The sequence below is a fragment of the Malaclemys terrapin genome, chromosome 4 (assembly GCF_027887155.1).
Source record: "Malaclemys terrapin pileata isolate rMalTer1 chromosome 4, rMalTer1.hap1, whole genome shotgun sequence".
Lineage (NCBI taxonomy): Eukaryota > Metazoa > Chordata > Testudines > Emydidae > Malaclemys > Malaclemys terrapin.
In genome coordinates, this window is record NC_071508.1 from 42,551,355 (window position 1) to 42,570,461 (window position 19,107).

Sequence of the window (19,107 nt, forward strand, 5' to 3'; positions counted from 1 at the left end):
CTAACCTAAAAAAAACCACTATATCATTTGAAAATTTTACTTCTCTATTGTTCATCCACCCCCACTTTCTAGCTCATTAATGATTATATTAAACATCACTGGATCAAATAGAGAACCTGGAGGCAGTCCACCATTAACTTTTTGTCATGATGAAAATCAATCATTGATTCCTACTCTCTGTTTCCTACCTCTTAGTCTGTTTTTGATCCATGACAATACTTTGCCTCTCAACCCAGGACTAGTTAGCTTCTTTAGTAGCTTCTTGTGAGCGACCTTGTCAAAACAAAGAATTCGGAGAGAGTAGTCAGATACTCTTTTCCTTTGCAGAAACTGTGCTGGTTAGACTCTATTGTAGCATGATCTTCCAGGTGTTTTATTATTCTATTTTTAATTACCATTTCAACCTATTTGTCACGTACAGCTTGCTGGTCTGTAATTCTCCAGATCACCTCTAATGTCTTTTTATTTAAATACAGATACAATATTTATTACCCTCCAGTCCTCTGGTATAGCAGCTGTTTTTAATGAGAGAGTTCATATTTTTGCTAGCAGCTCAGCCACTTAATGTCGGTGAGGCCCTTCAGAGCTCTTGATGTATACCACTGGGGCCTAGTGACTTACTGGTTTTTTTTAATTACCAATTTGTTCCAGCACTCTTTCTTCTGATACTTCAGTCTCTGATTGCACATGAATTACCCCAGACCTGATATGTACCAGTAATCTCCCTTCAAGATTCAATTCCCGGTTCTTCCACAGACTTCCTGTGAGGAAAGTCACTTAATCTCTCTATTCCTCTGTTTCCCATCTGTGAAATGGGGTAATACTTGTCTCTTGAGATTGTGAGCTTTTCAGGACAGGGACTATCTTATTCTGTTTGTATATTACCTAGCAAAATGGGGGCCTGATCTCGGTTGGGGTCTTTAGACATTACCATAAAGCAATATTGCCATTGGGGGGGGGGGGAGTAAATACTTGTCAGCAGATGTCCTTCTAAATATGGGGGTAAACTGCAGTATCTCAGATTCCACTGTAGTAAGTGGTGGGCAAATTACCTTTTAGTGGTACTCGTAGGTTGGGATCACACTCATTGCTACGCACAGGACAATACCACGTTTATATTGTGCCTTTTGTACCATGCAAGTGATTTACAATATACCTCATTCTTTGCTACTAAGGCTATGCTGAGAACCAAACAGGACAGATACTTAGTCAGTAGAGCTGACGTGTGACCATCTGGAGTGATTTCAGGGAGAGATTTCCACCTTTGAAGTTCCTAGCATAGAAAAGCTCTGTACCCAGAGGCCTTACACTGATAAAAGCCATTTTCACCTGAATCAGAAAAAAAAGCGAACGAGAAGGTGGTTGAACTGAAAAGAACCAAGTAGCTGCAGTGTCTTTTATATTAAAAAGGCTAACGTGAAATCGAAAGGCAGGGTTGTCAGCCCAGCTGTTACTGGGCCAATATTTTTGTGCTCCAAAATAATTGCTGGTTCCGTCATTGTCACTTGGACAGAAGCACCTTCCTGTGCTTACATATCAGGTACCTAGATCCCTACCCGTCAAACAGTTGAGGCCACAGAAAAGGAAGCCAGTTTTTGAAAATCCATTACCCCAAAAGGTACAAACTGATACTAGTAAATACATTGGTTAATCCCAATAATGGCTTTAATGGCCTTTTAAAGGATTGCATGGTCCGTACACTCAGGACTTTGTCTACATGGCAAGTTACTGCACAGCAAGCCATGGTGTGAATATACTTACAGTGCACCAGCCTGCTACCAGTACCATCCCATGTGGACATTGCTACCGAGCAGTGAAAGTCACAGAGTTCAGCTGGATGTTCTAACTGGCTTCACACAGTAATTTGCCATGTAGACAAGGTGTTAGATGCAGCCAACCTCTGAAAGTGGTGAGACAAGCAGGTCTGCCAGAGTCTGTTATCCTATGGCTACAGAAAGAAGATTGAGCTATATCCCCCACTGCACACTTATGTCTCTTTCACAAAATGATACCACAGAAGGAGCAGTCTGAAGTGCTTCTATGCTGTCAAAACAACAGCTTACGCTGACTATGTGCTTCAGGATTCCCAATTGTGCAATACGTATTAGGATTCAGTTTGCAGTGGAAATGGGTCTGGAGATGCCAGGCAATGCATTAGACTCTGAAAAAGCCTCAGAATTGATTTACAATAAGACGTTGGAACAGAGGATCCCAAAAAGGACCTCAGTTCCATCATTGTGCCTTAAATCAAACTGGATTCTATCTGCCACCAACAGTAACCAGAACAGGCTGGGACTGAAACGGCAGCATCACAGATTCTGAGTCCTTTCAAAAGGAATTGTATATTGGAGACGGTGGAAGCTTGACAAGTTAACTGGATATATGAACATTAGACAGCTGGATATAAGGGATAATGAGGCTAGGTGATGTAAGGACAAACTCAAAGGGTTATAGCAAACTACCCCTGTTTTGCTCAAGTTTGCGTCCTGAAAGTCCAAGAGATGAGAAACATTTTAATTGCTGTAGATACATACTTAAATTAAAATTGATCTGAAGTCTCCTACTGGTGGTAACTGGTTAAAAGAATCACATTTTTGTGACAAAGAGTACAGGACAACATTAGACAGTATCTTCATTAAGGCCAAAGATGATCATTGTGATCATCTAGTCTAATCTTCTGCATAGAAGGCCATAGAATTTCACCCATTAATTCATGCATCGAGCCCAATACGATGTGGTTGAACAGCACATATTTTACATCAAAATTAGTTCAGAAATCTAGACATCTGATTTTCAGTCTGTTTAGGGATGCAACCATGTATGCAAGTGTGTCCCTCGTTTCTCTACAAAATTACTAGAATTGTGCATACCTATCAGGTAACCGTGTGCAACTGCCTCATTAAATGAATTTTCAAACACAGTTAACTGATTTTGTGTAATTGTGTATGTATATGTGTTCTTAAATTGGCCTAGACCACTCTTAAAAAATCTTATTTATATATTTGTAGTAAACATTCAAAAATCTTCCATGAACAGTTATCCTTGGCTCACAGCTTATGAATTATAAACAACTCCACAGTTGCAGAGACTAAGAGAAAGGGATGAGGAAAAAGAGACAGATTAAAAAAAATCAATTACACATGCAAGAGGCCAAAGCAGCAAATTAATTACAATTATATCAAGTCAAATATTTTTCCGGCATCCATTATCATGTTGATTGGAAAAAAAATCTAATCTGCACGCTGGGTGAATTCTACACCTGTAAATATTTAAGGCAGAGGTGGGCAAACTGCAGCCCGCAGGCCACATCTGGCCCACAGGACCAACCTGCCCAACCCCCGAGCTCCTGGCCCCAGAGGCTAGCTCCGGCCCCTCCCCTACTGTTCCCCCTCCGCCGCCAGCACAATGCTCTGGGCGGCGGAGCTGTGAGCTCTTGGGGCAGCGCAGCTGCAGAGCCGGGCCTGACCTGGTGCTTTGAGCTGCATGGTGGTGGTGGTGGCGTGGCCCGGAGGGGCAGTCAGGAAGGAGGGAGGGTTGGATGGGGTGGTGGTGGGGCAGTCAGGGTCAGGGGTTCGGGGGGCAGTCAGGGAACAGGGAGAAGGGGTGGTTGAATGGGGGCATGGGTCCCGGGGGGGCAGTCAGGAAGGAGGGAGGGTTGGATGGGGTGGCAGGGGGCAGTCAGGGGCAGGGGTTCCAGGGGCAGTCAGGGGACAGGGAGCAGTGGTGTGTGGATGGGACAGGGGTCCCAGAGGGGTCGTCAGGGAATGGGGGGGTTGGATGGGGCAGGAGTCCCGGGGAGGGGGGGTAGATAGGAGGTGGGGGCCGTACCATGACCCCCTCCCCTAACCGGCCCTCCATACAATTTACAAAACCCGATGCGGCCCTCAGGCCAAAAAGTTTGCCCGCCCCTAATTTAAGGTGTATGAGTTTATTAGAAAACTATGTATGGCCAGCTCCTCAGCTGATGTAAACTAGTATAGCTCTACAGCTGTAGCTCATACGGTTCATTAGGAAGCCCTTTGTTTACATATGTAAAATATAAGGAATTCCTGTGATTATTAAATCATGTGGGGAAAACAGTACTTGACAATTGCCAGTGCTACACTGGGAGACTACAACCCAGGGCCCAGTCAGTGTGGGAAACTCATGTGATTCAACCCCAAGAGAAAGGTGACAGCTCAAGGCCTGAGGCGGTTGTGCTCAAAGAGACCAGGAGGGGATCAGAGGTGCATTCATCTAGTGACTGACAGTATACTGTCTTCCAGAGATGATGGAAAACCAATTTAACAACCATTTGCAGTCATTAAATATCATGTGGTATTGTCTTCAAAGAGAAATGAGTGACCCCAATGTCCTGGCTAATCTCCAGTGGGATTAATTACATTCTTACCTAAATTCACCCTCCAGTCTCTGGTGGAAATGTTCTTTTCTTCTTCCTATCCAAAACTGAGGTGCAGTTACAAAAAAAAAAAAATAAATAAATCACAGCTTTTGCCAGCAGAATTTATAGGACCAGGTTCCCAGCTGGTACAAATCTGACTTCAGTGGAGCTACTTGAATTTATTCCAATTAAGGATCTGCCTGATAATATCTGTGATAGCTCAAAGATGCTTCCACTCACATTATATATGCAAACCCTTTCCCCTTGAGAGCAACATCTCAAGCATCATGGAAATTCTAAACTCCACCAACAGTTACTATATGTTATTCTTGATGTAACTGCATTTCAGAGGCTGGTGAAGAGTTCGTAAATTAGTTTGTAAGACACATTGGGATCCTTGTGGATGAAAGAAGGTTCAAAAATGAAAGTCATTGCTGCTAAATGCCCCTCCTCCTGCCCTTGTTTTAATGAAGGAAACCATTACATAGCTCTTCACTGCACCTGATAGAAAACAGATATGCTCTTGGAGGTAGTGATGCAATTTTCAGTAATTGAAAATGAATAAACTAAGGGAGGATTGTCCAGATGTTTCCTATTATTGCAGTAAAACATGGCATTATAATGTGCTGTTGATGACACTGATTTGAAACAAGATGCTGCAAGAATAACTTCTGTTCTCCTCATCTCACAACACAAGAATGAGTGGACAGTCAGTGAAATTGAAAGGTGCCATATTCAAAATTGATAAAAGGGAAATACTTTCCCCACATAATACATAAGTAGACAGTGGAACCCATTGCCACAGGATGTCACTGAGCACAAGAATATTGCAATATTAATGAGGGATTGAATGTTTTAATGGATACCAGTATCCAGCATTGTCATAATTAATGCAAAAATAAAAGGGGGTGGGGATGGAAGAAATATAGAATTTTGCCTTAAACCCTGAAACAGTCTTTATTGGGGTGAAATATTCATGGGGTGGGCAGAATACCTACATCTGCCTTCTGCTGGGTTTCTTGCACCTTCCTCGGAAACATCTGGTGGTCCATTAGGACCAAAGTTCTGATCTAATCTGGCAGTTCCTGTGCTTGCTGCCCAGGGTCAAAGAAGGCTAACAAAGAACTATTTGCAGTACTAGCTTTACTCTGTAGGGAGAGGCACAGAAATAAAACCCCGTATGCATGAGATATTCTGGGGCCCAGTTGACGAAGTAAAGACTGTATCTAGAGTGTCGCGGCTCGGACTGCACTTGTCAGTGTGAACAGGACAAAGCACAGTGAAATTTCCAGCACAAATAGGGCAGGTGTATGAGGTAGATAGACCTCTCTGGCACATAGGTGGATGATGGATGAGAGAATGTGTGTAATCACTGGACCACATATGAAGGATAAGATGAGAAATGCTGTAACCTCTGATTCATAGTAGGAGGATGCAATAGATGAATTTTGAGAACATGGCCCATATATCCAAGGTGGATGAACAGTTTGCTTGTTAGTGTTTAGAGTGTATCAATGGTAATGGTATCAAATGGCCCATATTGCATATGAATTTGTTGATATATATGTGTGTGCGCCCAGGAAAATTATATAAAATAATTTATGAAAACCATGTTACTTGAAGGGCTAAGTTATTAGACCGTTGTTGCCCAAGTCTAAATAATTTCTAATATAAATATGTATTAACACACACACACACACACACACAAAAGTAGCACTCTTGGATAAAGTCAGCCTGTAGTATTTGTGAAAATGGTTATAAAATATCTCTAAAATATTGATTTTAGTCTATACAACTCCCAGAACAGCTTAAAAACTCCAGCCACAATACACAAAGCTCTTCAACCAAAATATATCAATCCTTACTTGTAATAAATTGAATCAAAATAGTCACTTGTGAAAACATGTTTGTCATAAACTCCTTTCTGCAGGTTTATGGTTTCTTATCTGCAACACTCCTCTGCAGCAGGGAAGTATGATAATCCCCATTTTACAGATAGAGAATGGAGGTACAGAGAAATAGTGACTTTCCAAGAACAGACACGAAGTCTCAGGGGGTAGCTGTGTTAGTCTGTATCCACAAAAACAACGAGGAGTCCGGTGGCACCTTAAAGACTAACAAATTTATTTGGGCATAAGCTTTCATGGATAAAAAAACCACTTCTTCAAATGCATCAGGAAGTCTGTAGCATAACTGAGAGATTGTGGCTCAACAGATCCAAGTTAAACTAGCATCTCAACCACCAGGCCATTCTTTTCCCTGCAAGTTTTTCTAGGATCATCTGTTCTTGCTGCCTCCTTTGCCCTGAAATTCATAAAGCAATGCCAAGGTGTCATCATAAATCTTCCTTGGTGTCTAAGGAATGTTGGGTGCTAATAGCATATCAGTGAACCGGTTAGAATTTAGGGAAGCATTAAGAAATCTGACAGTGCACGTTTTTCCAGCCAACATGATTCTAAACGTGAAGGTATGACCAGCTGGGAAGTGTTATGGAATGAGCTAAAGTAAAGCAATTCACACAGTGAATACTCCAAAACAATAAACAAAATTCTACTCAATACTAGAGACATCTCAAATTTGAACAGAAACAACCACTCCTCCTTCCCCCTCCCCTCCCCCCGAATCCTACAAGCCATACCATGGAAATGCAGTGTTAAAACCAATAGTACTAACATATATACCAAGTAAGCAATGACTAGTGGTCCATAGCACATTCTAATAGCTCCTAAGAGCCTGATCCAATTAAATTAATGCAAAGCCTCCCACTGACCTCACTGGGCTTTTTATCAGGCCCTACATGATGTTCATTCTTTTGGCAGATGGGATAAGGAGGGTTTCAAGAGCCAGAATGTGGTGCAGTCCCCAACACAAAATAAACCCCTCAGATTTTCATCTTTACAGTCAACCCAGGTGCTGGGTTAAGTCCTGCCCAATTTAAGGGGAGACTTACCTATCAGTACAATCAATCACATCTCTCCCTAGCAGGCAAAAGAGCTCCCATGAATGACCTTCTAGATTAGGGACTTTCTGTTTACATTCAGTGTCCCTCTCTGTGCTAGCTGTAAAGAATGATTATCAAGGCATGAAATTAAAAGTTTCACCCAGTGGGAAACAATTGGATATATTGTCATTTCCTTACAGCTTCTCCTCCTTTGATGGGGAGGGAAGGTGGCAGGGAAGCAATCACCAGAAAGGTCAGGAACATTTACTTACCAACATTTACTTAGCAGCTTTGTCCAGTTTGATAATTGCTGTTTGGGATCTCAGTAATTTGTGGGGGCTGGTGCAATATTTTGTTCATGACGCTGTAGGGAGCAGTGAGGCTTGAAATTAAAATTCTCTATTCAGCCGCAGGTTAGAAACCTGGGGAATGCTGACGGCAAGCTCCTTGGGGACTCTCTGTAAAAGCTTTTCCAGGGACTTCAGCACTGACTCACATAACGACAAGCAAGACAACATGGTGACTTAGGAACACCACATGCAGCCCCTGGTGGTCCTGCTCACACATGAAGTGGCAATAGACACTCTCCTCCCCTCCCAGAGAGGCAGGGACAGCAGTATGGGGGGGTGACAGGAGGCGTCCTCCCCTCCAAAAGTAGCAGCAGAGACCGCTCCCTCTCAGAGAGCCACCTGCTACTCACCCCAGCGTTAGCGTATAGCAACTTGGGTGGGAGTGCTGGTAGGCAGGCTTGGTCCTCTGCTTTCTTCTCCTGCCACAGAGTCCTCTGTGGGCATGGTATTGATGTAGCCTCCCAGAGCAATGGGTCTTGGAGTGAACACCCCATGGAGATGCATGAGGCAGTTCACCAAGCCATCATACAGCTCAACATATGGGATGACAGAATGAGGTACGAGGGCCTGATGCAGTCATACTCCACATACCTAACCAATGCCAGAATTGTGATTGCAAAGCACTAAGGCCAAAATTTAAGGCCCCTAAATCACTTAGGCTTGCAGTGCTGAGAAGAGCAGTGCTTAAATACCTTTAATCTGTGTCTAAGGGCTTAATCTAAACCCCTCTGATGGGGTTTGAATCAGACTTTAAGGCTCTTTAGCACCATTATAACTACATTTTATCAACTTCCGATTACTGTAAAGCCTGGGACTAGCTGATTGCTGTGCAAACAAATGCAGCATATTGGTTCACCCTCTTTAGTCTGTGGAGAGCTACCAGTACCTTGTGTTATCTCATCTGGAGCAAGAAGTGGAGATGCAAGGCTCTTCCATGGGGCATTGCCAGTCTCACACCTCATGCCATAGCAGGAGGTGGACACGCTCCAGGTCTTCCTGGGGGAAAAGTCACATTAATTTCAGTGAGACAGGATCTGACCTTAGAGAAGACCCTAATATGCCGCTCTAGCAAGTGGTTCTCTAACACTGTTTTAAAATAGATTTACCTGGTCCATACCAAACAGACAAGCCATGTTAGCAGAAACTGCACTGAAATCTGATATTCTTCTTCGAGTGATTGTTCACGTCCATTACACATTAGGTGTGCGCGCGCCGCGTGCATGGACGTCGGAAACTTTTTCCCTTAGCGGCTCCCGTCGGGTCAGCAGGGCTCCCCCCCCCCCCGCCAGAGCAGCGCCCCGCTCTAGGGCATATATATCCCCGCAGACCCGACCCCTTCAGTTCCTTCTTACCGTCCGTGTCCGCGTTGGAACAACTCTGTCTCTCGTCTGAGAGTGTCCTTTAGCATAGTCATTAGTGTTATCTGCAACAGTTATCAGTTCTTTAGTTGTTAGTGTTAAGCTTAGTAGTTAACAGTTCATTAGGTACTTGAAGTTCTTGCTGTGGTTGTTTGGTCAACCCCGGCACCGGCCCTGGGCGGCGGGGCATGCCGCACGCCCAAGGCTTCAAGGCTTGTGCCACGTGCCGTAAACCGATGCTATTGAGCGACCTCCACGACTCGTGTCTCCGCTGCCTGGGGGAAACTCACCAGAAAGAGCGCTGCAAGATCTGTAAGGCCTTTAAGCCCAGAACTAAGAAAGAAAGAGACTTTCGCCTCAAGCAGCTGCTCATGGAGACGGCGTTACAGCCCTCCACTTCGACGGCACCGTCTGCCTCAGTGCGGAGCGCCCCGGCATCAGTTCGGGAACCGGCGCCGGCGGGTCACCCGAAGCCCACGGCACCGACCCAACGGGGGCATTTATGGCACCGGTCGTCTTCGCCGACAAAATCGAAGGGCCAACCCAAAGCCCGAGGACGCTCCCCACATAAGAGGGCAGCGCCAGCGAAGACCTCGAGTGCGCCTAAGGCCGGCACGGCCCCGGCACAGGCCCCGGTAGTGGCTCCGGCACCGAAAGGCCCGTCGAGCCCCGGGATAGGCGCATCGAGTGAGGAAGAAGGGCTGGAGGAGCTCTTGGAACAGCCCTCCACTCCGGACACATTTGAGGCAGCAAAAGACCTGATTGCATTGTCCGTTGAGGGCCCTCCACAAACTAAGGACGCTCCGCCGAGACTGCCACCAAGAGGCAAGCCAGCAATGGTGCGCCCATCACGGTCCCCATCTCGGCACCGTTCACGGCACCGGTCCCGGTCGAGTTCCGCCTCGGTGGACTCCCGGTTGCCCTCTGCACAGAAAGCGCCACAGCCGTCGGGCCTCAGTAAGCGGTCGGCACCGACTCAGCAGCCATACGCGAGTCGGCACCGGGATGCGTCGGCTACACGTTCCCCGAGACCGACCACCCGTAGTCATTCCTGGTCCCGTGGTCACCGGTACCGATCCAGGTCCAGGTCGGCGAGACGCTACTAAAGGTCCTGGTCACGGAGACACTACTCCCCAAACCCGGACCGGCACCTATCACCGTCCGTGGTGTCGGAGACTGACTTGGGCCGGTACGACGGGTATGCCCATAGGGCACAGGCTAGTAGAGACTACGAAGCCTCTGGTCATCCCCAATGGGGCCAACCAGGCCAATGGCCATTCTGGACACCCTGGGCCTACCACCAGCAAGGGCCCCCATCTAGGGCCTCGAGATCTGGGCCATCAGGGTACCGATCCCACTCTCCGCGGTACCGTCCCCCTCTCACAAGGAGGCAACGATCTCTAGACCGCAGGAGCGGGAGGGAGTGGACTCGGCACCGAGCACGGTACTGTCCCAGTCCCACGCCGTGGGACAGGCCCCAGAGGAACAACCAGTTGATGACGGGTTGCAGGAAGGTGAGGATGGGCAAAAGGCCCCGACCTCTTCCTCCTCGCCAGACGAGGCAGTGGCGGGCACGACAGTGTCTGGCCCTCCCCCGATTGATCATCGGGCGCACCAGGACCTGCTTCGCCGAGTAGCCCTCAATCTGGGCTTGCAAGCAGAGGAGACTGTAGAGCAGGAGGACCCCATGGTCGACATCCTGAGCCCGGAGGGCCCCTCCAGAGTCGCTCTCCCGATTATACGGACAGTCCATCTAACTATAAGACGGTATGGCAAACGCCTGCCTCCAGTGCACCAACTGCAAGAGGCGTGGAGAGAAAATACTTCGCCCCATCTAGAGGGTTTGACTTCCTCTTTTTGTACCCGTCTCCTTGTTCGCTGGTAGTCTCTGCGGTCAACGAACGAGAGCGTCATGGCCAGCAAGCCCCTGCGCCCAAGGGCAAGGAGGTGAAACGCTTGGACTTATTCGGGAGGAAGGTCTATTCGTCTGGGGGCCTCCAACTGAGGATCGCTAATCAGCAGGCGATTCTAAATAGGCACAATTTTAATTCTTGGGCATCAGTCTCCAAGTTCAAAGAATCCCTACCTCTGGACGCACATCCAGAGTTCACGGCCCTAGTGGACGAGGGGATGGCGGTGGCCAAAACTTCATTGCAGGCCTCCCTCGACTCAGCTGATGTAGCGGCTAGGACAATCGCGTCAGGGGTAGTGATGAGGCGTTCGGCATGGTTACAGGCTTCAGGCCTTCCACCAGAGGTGCAGACCACCCTGCAGGACCTCCCGTTTGAAGGTTCGGGCTTGTTCTCAGACCAAACGGACGCCAGGCTACATAGCCTCAAGGACTCGCGAGCGACCCTAAAGTCGTTAGGAATGCATACCCCGGTGACACAGCGCAAGCCCTTTAAGCCTCAACCACCACAGAGGCAGTACCACCCTCGCCCTCGGCACGAACCGTACTGCCGTTGTGGCAGGGATAACAGGCGAAGACATAACAATACGCCTAACCAAGGCCAAGGTCACGGCCAGGGCAAGCCTCAGCCAGGGAATAAACCAGGCTTTTGAAGTTACGCTCGAGGACAGCGTAGACTCAGAGGATACAGGAAGGCATAAGGGGGAGGAACATCCCATGCCGGATCCACCTCTACGTTTCAAGGACCGCCTGTCCCATTTCTCTGTCGCGAGGCACTCCATTTATGGGACTTCTGTATAGCCCATGCGGTCCATCTTATTGCAGCGTATCTCCCAGGTTTCCAAAACAGGTTAGCGGACCGCCTCAGCCGATCCTACCACATGCACGAATGGGCTTTGAGGCAGGACGTCCTGCATTCAATCTTCCGGAGGTGGGGCTTTCCCCGGGTGGATCTTTTCACCACCAAGGACAACAGACAATGCCCTCAGTTTTGCTCTTTTCAGAACCTCAGCCCGGGATCGTTGGCAGATGCCTTCGCGATTCCGTGGGGAGGGAGCCTGAGGTATGCCTTCCCTCCATTCCCTCTCATCCACAAGGTCCTCCTCAAGACCCGCAGGGACAAGGCGACAATTATCTTCATCGCCCCGGCGTGGCCACGACAGCATTGGTTCACGACCCTGCTGGAATTGTCCATAGCCGACCCGATTACCCTCCCGCTCCATCGCGACCTAGTCACACAGGACAGGGGTTGCCTGCTCCACCCGAGCCTATCGTCGCTACATCTCACGGCGTGGTATCTCTCTGGCTGAACGATGCGGAACACAGGTGCTCTCACCAGGTTCAGCAAATTCTCCTTGGTAGTAGGAAGCCCTCCACAAGAGCAACCTACCTGGCCAAATGGAAGAGGTTCTCCAACTGGTGCGAGCCTCAGCACATACAGCCTCTGCAGGCCTCAGTTCCATTGATCCTGGACTACTTACTGCACCTCAAGCATCAGGGGCTCGCCCCCGCCTTGATTAAAGTGCATTTGGCTGCCATATCGGCGTTCCATCCGGGAGAGTTGGGAATGTCAGTGTTCTCCAACCCCACAGTAGCCCGATTCCTCAAGGGGCTGGAGAGGGTGTTTCCCTACTCGCGCCCACCGGTCCCTGCGTGGAGTCTAAACCTAGTCCTAACTAAGCTCATGGGGCCTCCCTTTGAACCCCTAGCCACTTGCTCCCTCATGCACCTCTCGTGGAAGGTGGCCTTTCTCGTGGCCATCACATCGGCCAGGAGGGTATCGGAATTGAGGGCCCTCACTTCAGAACCCCCTTACACGGTTTTTCATAAGGATAAGGTGCAACTGAGGCCGCACCCCAAATTCCTCCCAAAAGTGGTCTCGCAGTTTCACATGGGGCAGGACATTTGTCTACCGGTGTTCTTCCCAAAACCCCATACGGACCCTTGCCACCGCAGCCTCCATACCCTCGATGTTCGGAGGGCATTGGCGTTCTATCTGGAGAGGACCAGGTCGTTCCGCAGAACACCTCAGCTGTTTATTGCCGTTGCGGAACGTATGAGAGGCCTGCCTATCTCGACACAACACTTGTCAGCATGGATTGTGCATTGTATACGCACGTGTTATGAGCTCGCCAACGTTCCGGCCCCAGAGTTCCGGGCTCACTCGACTAGGGCCCAAGCGTCCTCGACGGCCTTCTTGACACAGGTTCCTATCCAGGACATCTGTAAAGCGGCCACCTGGTCATCCGTGCATACGGACCTTGACTCCTTGTACCACCTCCAATGGTAAGCTTGGGAGTCACCTAATGTGTAATGGACGTGAACAATCACTCGAAGAAGAAAGAACGGTTACTTACCTTCTGTAACTGTTGTTCTTTGAGATGTGTTGTTCACGTCCATTACACTTCCCACCCTCCTTCCCCTCTGACGGAGTCTCCGGCAAGAAGGAACCGAAGGGGTCGGGTCTGCAGGGATATATATACCCTAGAGCGGGGCGCCGCTCTGGTGGGGGGGGCCTGCCGACCTGACGGGAGCCGCTAAGGGGAAAAGTTTCCGACGTCCGTGCACGCGGCGCGCGCACACCTAATGTGTAATGGACATGAACAACACATCTCGAAGAACAACAGTTACAGAAGGTAAGTAACCGTTCTTTATGGATGGACATGGATGGGTAAGATTCCCCTGGATATGGAGCCAAAGTAGTTATTGTAATTCACACTCCAACTTGCCATCTGTGATAAACTGATGTTTCCTATCCTTTGTCTGATGAATCCCAAAGAGAGGGAGTTTGTTTCTATTCTAGTTCCAGGGTAATGGGAGAGTCACCCATCTTGTCCATTTCAGGTAAGGAAACCTCTGGTATTCTACACTCCTAACAATAGGTGTCTTAGTTAAAATTTCTCAACAAGCAAGACAATATTTTATTATGCTTCTTTGCATCTACTCATTAAATGAAGTCATGCATTATGGAAGACATGACCTGCCTAAAGATGAACACAGCAGATTCACGGTGCAGAGTATTTGATTTGTGTTAGGCATCTATCCTGATTGTTAAAAACCCAGTAAGCTGGTAGCACAGAGACAAACAAGTACAGCTGGCAGACTAGGTAGGTAGGAACATTTTCAGCAGGGTGGGATGAGCTCTCTGCTATTTGTTTTTGGTAAGTTCATTCCTGAACAGCCCAAACTGAAGGCATAACAAGAGGAATGTACGAGAAGTTCAGGGTTGTTTTGAGTACACTGTGAATTTTTTATTTAAGTAAGAGGCAATTCATTTAGATATCAGACATTTTAAACGGGTTCTAGTGTTCTAAAAATATTTTGATGAAGGAAACGAACTTGGTATTAGCACAAAATGAGTGCCTTCTAGGGAATATCTACCGCCTACACTTTCAGAGTGGCATTGTGATTTAGTTACACAAAGCCCTGTGTCAAACTCAATAAGAATCACATGACTAGAACCCAAGCAGACCTTAAACATTTAGGGGGAAACATGACTTCAAACCCCAAGAGGCAGGTAATTCACAGAGAAGGCTACAGTGCTCAAGCAAGGTAGCATGTGGTCACAGGATTATTCTTAGCATGCTTAGCAGTATTATCTTTGTTAAAAGAAACAGCTATCCAACAGATGCTCTGAGGTCAGCAGCTCCTTCTGCCCCAAGCTCATGGCAATAAAATCCATTAATTAATGCAAGATGTTATTTATTAACAATTAACAGACTTGACTTGAATCAGTGCAGCCATGCATGCCACATAGCCCTTGTTCCCCTACATGGCTTCTGCACATCTCTGCTGCAGGCACAAGTGGCAGGGAGAACAAGGACTATGTGCCTAGTACTCCTCTCTCCTGACAGAGGTGGACCACAATTTACATTCTGTTCTACAAATGTGGTTCTAGTCTAAAAAATAACTTTACAGGAAGAAGCAGCCTTCTTCCTACTTTGTCTCCATAACAAATTTGCTTGGACTCTGGGAGTCAAGTGGGTCCTTTACCTCATGCATCACCGCTACCAAGAGATTCTGCAGGTCAAAACTATGCCCGCAAGGAGCAAAGATTAGGCTCTCCTAGGCACGGCTCTGGCGAGGGAAGTCCCTGTGGCTAGCAGTGCATCCACTGGCTGCAGGAAATTGCAGCATTAGAGGTACATCATTGGTATTGTTCGGAGATGGTAGGGGAAAGGGCAGTTGTATATCAGTGTATGGGCAACTGGCCAGAGCCACTATAAATGAACCCTATTACATATTAAGCTGTCTGTCACTAACACTTACTATTAGTTGCACCAACCTAATCAGCTGTGCATACAGAAGAAGAGAATGCTGATATAGGTGTACTCAGCTAACAGCATTTGACCTACCACTTATCTAGAGTTGTCACCAATCTACAGAACTGTAAGACAGTATCTCTGTTTTTTTTTTTGGACAGTGTCAGGCGAAAGGAGAGAGACACACACAGACATGAGATTACAGAAAGTGCTTACTTCGCCAATGAAAAGCAAACAGGCACTGTCCCCTTAATCCAACAGATAGTGAAAATAATCAATAGCATACAATAGGGGTAAATTGGTTGACTGGGGCTAATTTTTGGTGCAGTGCACAGGGATTTAGCCACATGATGCCCATTAACCTTAGTGGGCAATGTGCTGTTAAATCCACCTATGGATGTGGCCCTGTGACGTCAGGCAGATTCATACAGCTCTTTTTGTCTCCCATCCAGGGAAAAGTGGTAATCTTTCAGAGGGATCTGTTCTTTTTTGCCACTACAAGTTGCACATTAGTGAATCTGTTACATGTAAAATGTTGAGCAGGAATGCATGGTTAAGCAATCTATTATGATAAAATGAGAGCATGTTAAAGCACACCTGGACTAACAAAATATTGCTTCTGATCTTTCAGGCACTTTATAAATGCTGACTGGGTTATTAAAATTTATTGATCTGAAACAGAGCATGAAGGTTACATTTACTAGGGTGGTGTCTGAGTCCTGGTAAAACGGATTATCACGCTGTGCGGGTGTGTCAAATGGTTTGCGAACGCAGAATTGATTGAAGAAAAGGAATCTTGGCATTTTGTATCTTTCTAACAGCACATCATTTGCCTTTCAGGCAAACACTTCGCTCTCTCGTTTGACCTGGGCGCCCTTGTCCCAGATTAGTGGAGATTTGAACTTTAGGATGATATATTGGTCTCTTAATTTTAAAGATTAATTTGTAAAGCCTAAGAATCAATTTCCTAAGTATCCCTTCATTTTTCACCTCCAGGATAACAAAGTTGTTTGCCTAGATATCTTTCCCCACCCACTCTTTACCCCTCAATTATAGCCCTTCTCCTTTTCATTCCTCCCACTACTGTGAACTATACAGATGGGAAGTAGTTTGTCAACAATTCATTGACCCCATCATCCCCGAAAGATACTAAATAAAGCACCAATCCAACTGATCAGCCACATGTTACCATTCTATCTGGTGGCTTCTCCTTCACAGAACAGTGGTTCTAGATAAATTAGAGGGAGGGAGGGTAGGGTAGGCAGAGAACATGAAACCCAAGTTTAATCTAATTCTGAAGTGAGGGGTGAGGATCCCCTGCTCCTGCAGATTTATCATTCATGTTCTTTAATTTACCAAATGAATCCCAAATTTACTGACAGTGCTCACCTTCAGAACTCTCCTGTAACTAGGGTACCAGCTATATGATCCTGAATAAAATCACAAGCTGCTTACATGCAAGTGAAGTGCATAGTCACATAATATAAAATGTTAACATGGCAATTACAGTGTTGGTAATCAAATACGACTCTCTCCTACACAGCATCATTGTGGCCTTTTATCAGTGGCTCATATTAATATATGCCTCTTGTGCAGCTAAGTTTGTTTTCATAGAATTGGAGGAGGAAGAGAGGGAAAAGAGATCCAAGTGTAGCCTCTGCGCACAGTGGAGATTTCCTGATGGAGGATGTCCTAGACTTTTGAGGCCCAATTCCACACTGCCTTCCATGTTATGCATTTGTTTTACTGTTGCTTTATAGAATATCAGGGTTGGAAGGGACCTCAGGAGATCATCTAATCCAACCCCCTGCTCAAAGCAGGACCAATCCCCAGACAGATTTTTGCCCCAGATCCCTAAATGGTCCCCTCAAGGATTGAACTCACAACCCTGGGTTTAGTAGGCTAATGCTCATACCACTGAGCTAGCCCTCCCTCTGGAGGGATATAATATAGTTATACAGATGTCAATGCTACCAAATCAAAATTCTCCCCTCACACCTCTGGGAACATTTTAGACCCACTTTGCCCAGGTGCAAGTGACTACCCACCTTTCAAGGCTGTGGAGAATCAGGCCCTCAGTGTGTGCTGGAGCTAGAAAACCCTTGCAGCCTATGGTAACTAAGAACTAGCTTCAGTCAGTCCAGTCCCCCTCAACTGGAAGAATGACTGGGGCCAGAGGGGGAACCTCTAAGGGTCATGGATTGTACTTCCTTTGTCCTGTATTGACTATGACACTCTACATTAGTTGACACTGTGCACATGCAGTGTTTGATTTTTGCATTCATGTTCTTGTTGAGAGTCTCAGCAAGGCAGTTAGGGAGTGACTAACTAGAGGCTCTGACCAGCTGTTCCCCCTTCTCAGGTAGGATTAAAGCAGACTGGTGGGGCAGAGTATAACTGTGCACTCATTGTGCTATATCTATCCTATGGATAAACAGCCAACTTCAGCTGGAAGGACCATTAATCAGAACCTTTCACTTGTACTACGTCAATATGAATGCATCTATTCAAGAGCACCTCCACTTCGCAAACTGTATCTCAGTCCCCTGAGTGTCGATAATCTTTCTACATTATAGAGCTATTCCCTACTCCTCCCCAGGCTCCTGCATCCCTCTCTGTCAGCCCCACAGCTGCTATAAAGAAAAAGCTGGAGCATGGGAATATGAGACAGGTGCTTGTGCTGACACCATAGGGAGGACACAAGAGAGGCTCAGAAATATTTTTTCTATAGAGAACAAATAGCCAGCTAGAGAGAGAAATGTGTGTGTGTTAGAGGGTTGATGTTATCACTTCTAGGCCTCCTCTGAAGAGTAACTAGAACTAGTCCAGACCTGTTTACCTTAGGGTTAGCTGAGAGAGAGGGAAGGAAGATGGACCCTGTGGTAGGAGGGTCTGTCACAGAAGAAAGGATAGGCCATCAAACCGACTGCCCTGTTAGGTATCCACTTAACAACTGTTACAGAGAGAGGCAGGAACCAGTTAGTTCTCTAAGCCACTCAAATACTGAGTAGCATTAGGTGATTAATTCCCAGTGTGAAGCTTCCCCACCCACTTGCTATATCACTGTCACCCTGGCTTCCCAGGGGAGCTCATCTGAGAGGTGGCACTCTGAACATTTTAATTTTCAGTGCACTTATATGCAGTGTTATTTGTTCTGTTTTCAGATTGATAAGTATGCTCAGCAGGATCTGAAAAAAGGGCTTCATTTGTATGGGACAGATGGAAATATTGGCCTAACTAATGCATGGAGCATCATTCAAACAGATGTAAGTCTAAAGATTTTTTGTTTTGTTTTTCCTCTTAATTTATTTCTGGTCTCTTCAGAGGTCTCTTCTGGGATTACATATTCATGTGCTACCAACGATACCATGTCTCTCTTTATTTCTTGTCTGACCCTCCCCAGGGCCGGTGGAAGGATGTTTCGCGCCCTAGGCGAAACTTTCACCTTGCGCCCCGTCCCCGAGCCCCCGCCCTGAAGAGCCCCCCCGGCGGCAGCTCCCCTCCTCCGCCCTGAGGCGCTCCCCCTGCGGCAGCTCCCCCCCCACCTAAGGCACACACACACACCCCCGCCCCAGCTCACCCCTGCCCCGCCTCCTCCCCGAGCACGCCATCGCTGCTTCACTTCTCCCGCCTCCCAGGCTTGTGGCGCCTAAGCTGATTGGCGCCACAAGCCTGGGAGGCGGGAGAAGTGAAACAGCCACAGCGTGCTCGGGGAGGAGGCGGGGCGGGGAGTTCCCCTGCGTCCCGCCCCCCCCCCTTGCTGCAGGCAACCCTCCCTGCGCTCCACTGCCCTAGCTCCCTCCGCCTAAATGCCAGCGGCGACCGGGGCAGCCGAAGATCCGGCCACTGCGGTTGCTGCCAAAGAAAATGGTGCCCCCAAATCCTAGCGCCCTAGGCGACGGCCTA

At 47.3% G+C, this 19,107-nt stretch overlaps 1 protein-coding gene across 8 annotated transcripts in view; it reads left to right on the forward strand.

The window, feature by feature from the left end:
* The window catches only part of TSPAN4 (tetraspanin 4), a 712,007-nt gene that overhangs the window by 669,147 nt on the left and 23,753 nt on the right, over positions 1-19,107 (forward strand). For all 8 annotated transcript variants that reach the window (XM_054025356.1, XM_054025357.1, XM_054025359.1 and 5 more), the window contains one exon: positions 18,366-18,467. In XM_054025356.1, coding sequence (XP_053881331.1) covers positions 18,366-18,467 — 102 coding nt within the window. The remainder of the gene's footprint in view (positions 1-18,365; positions 18,468-19,107) is intronic.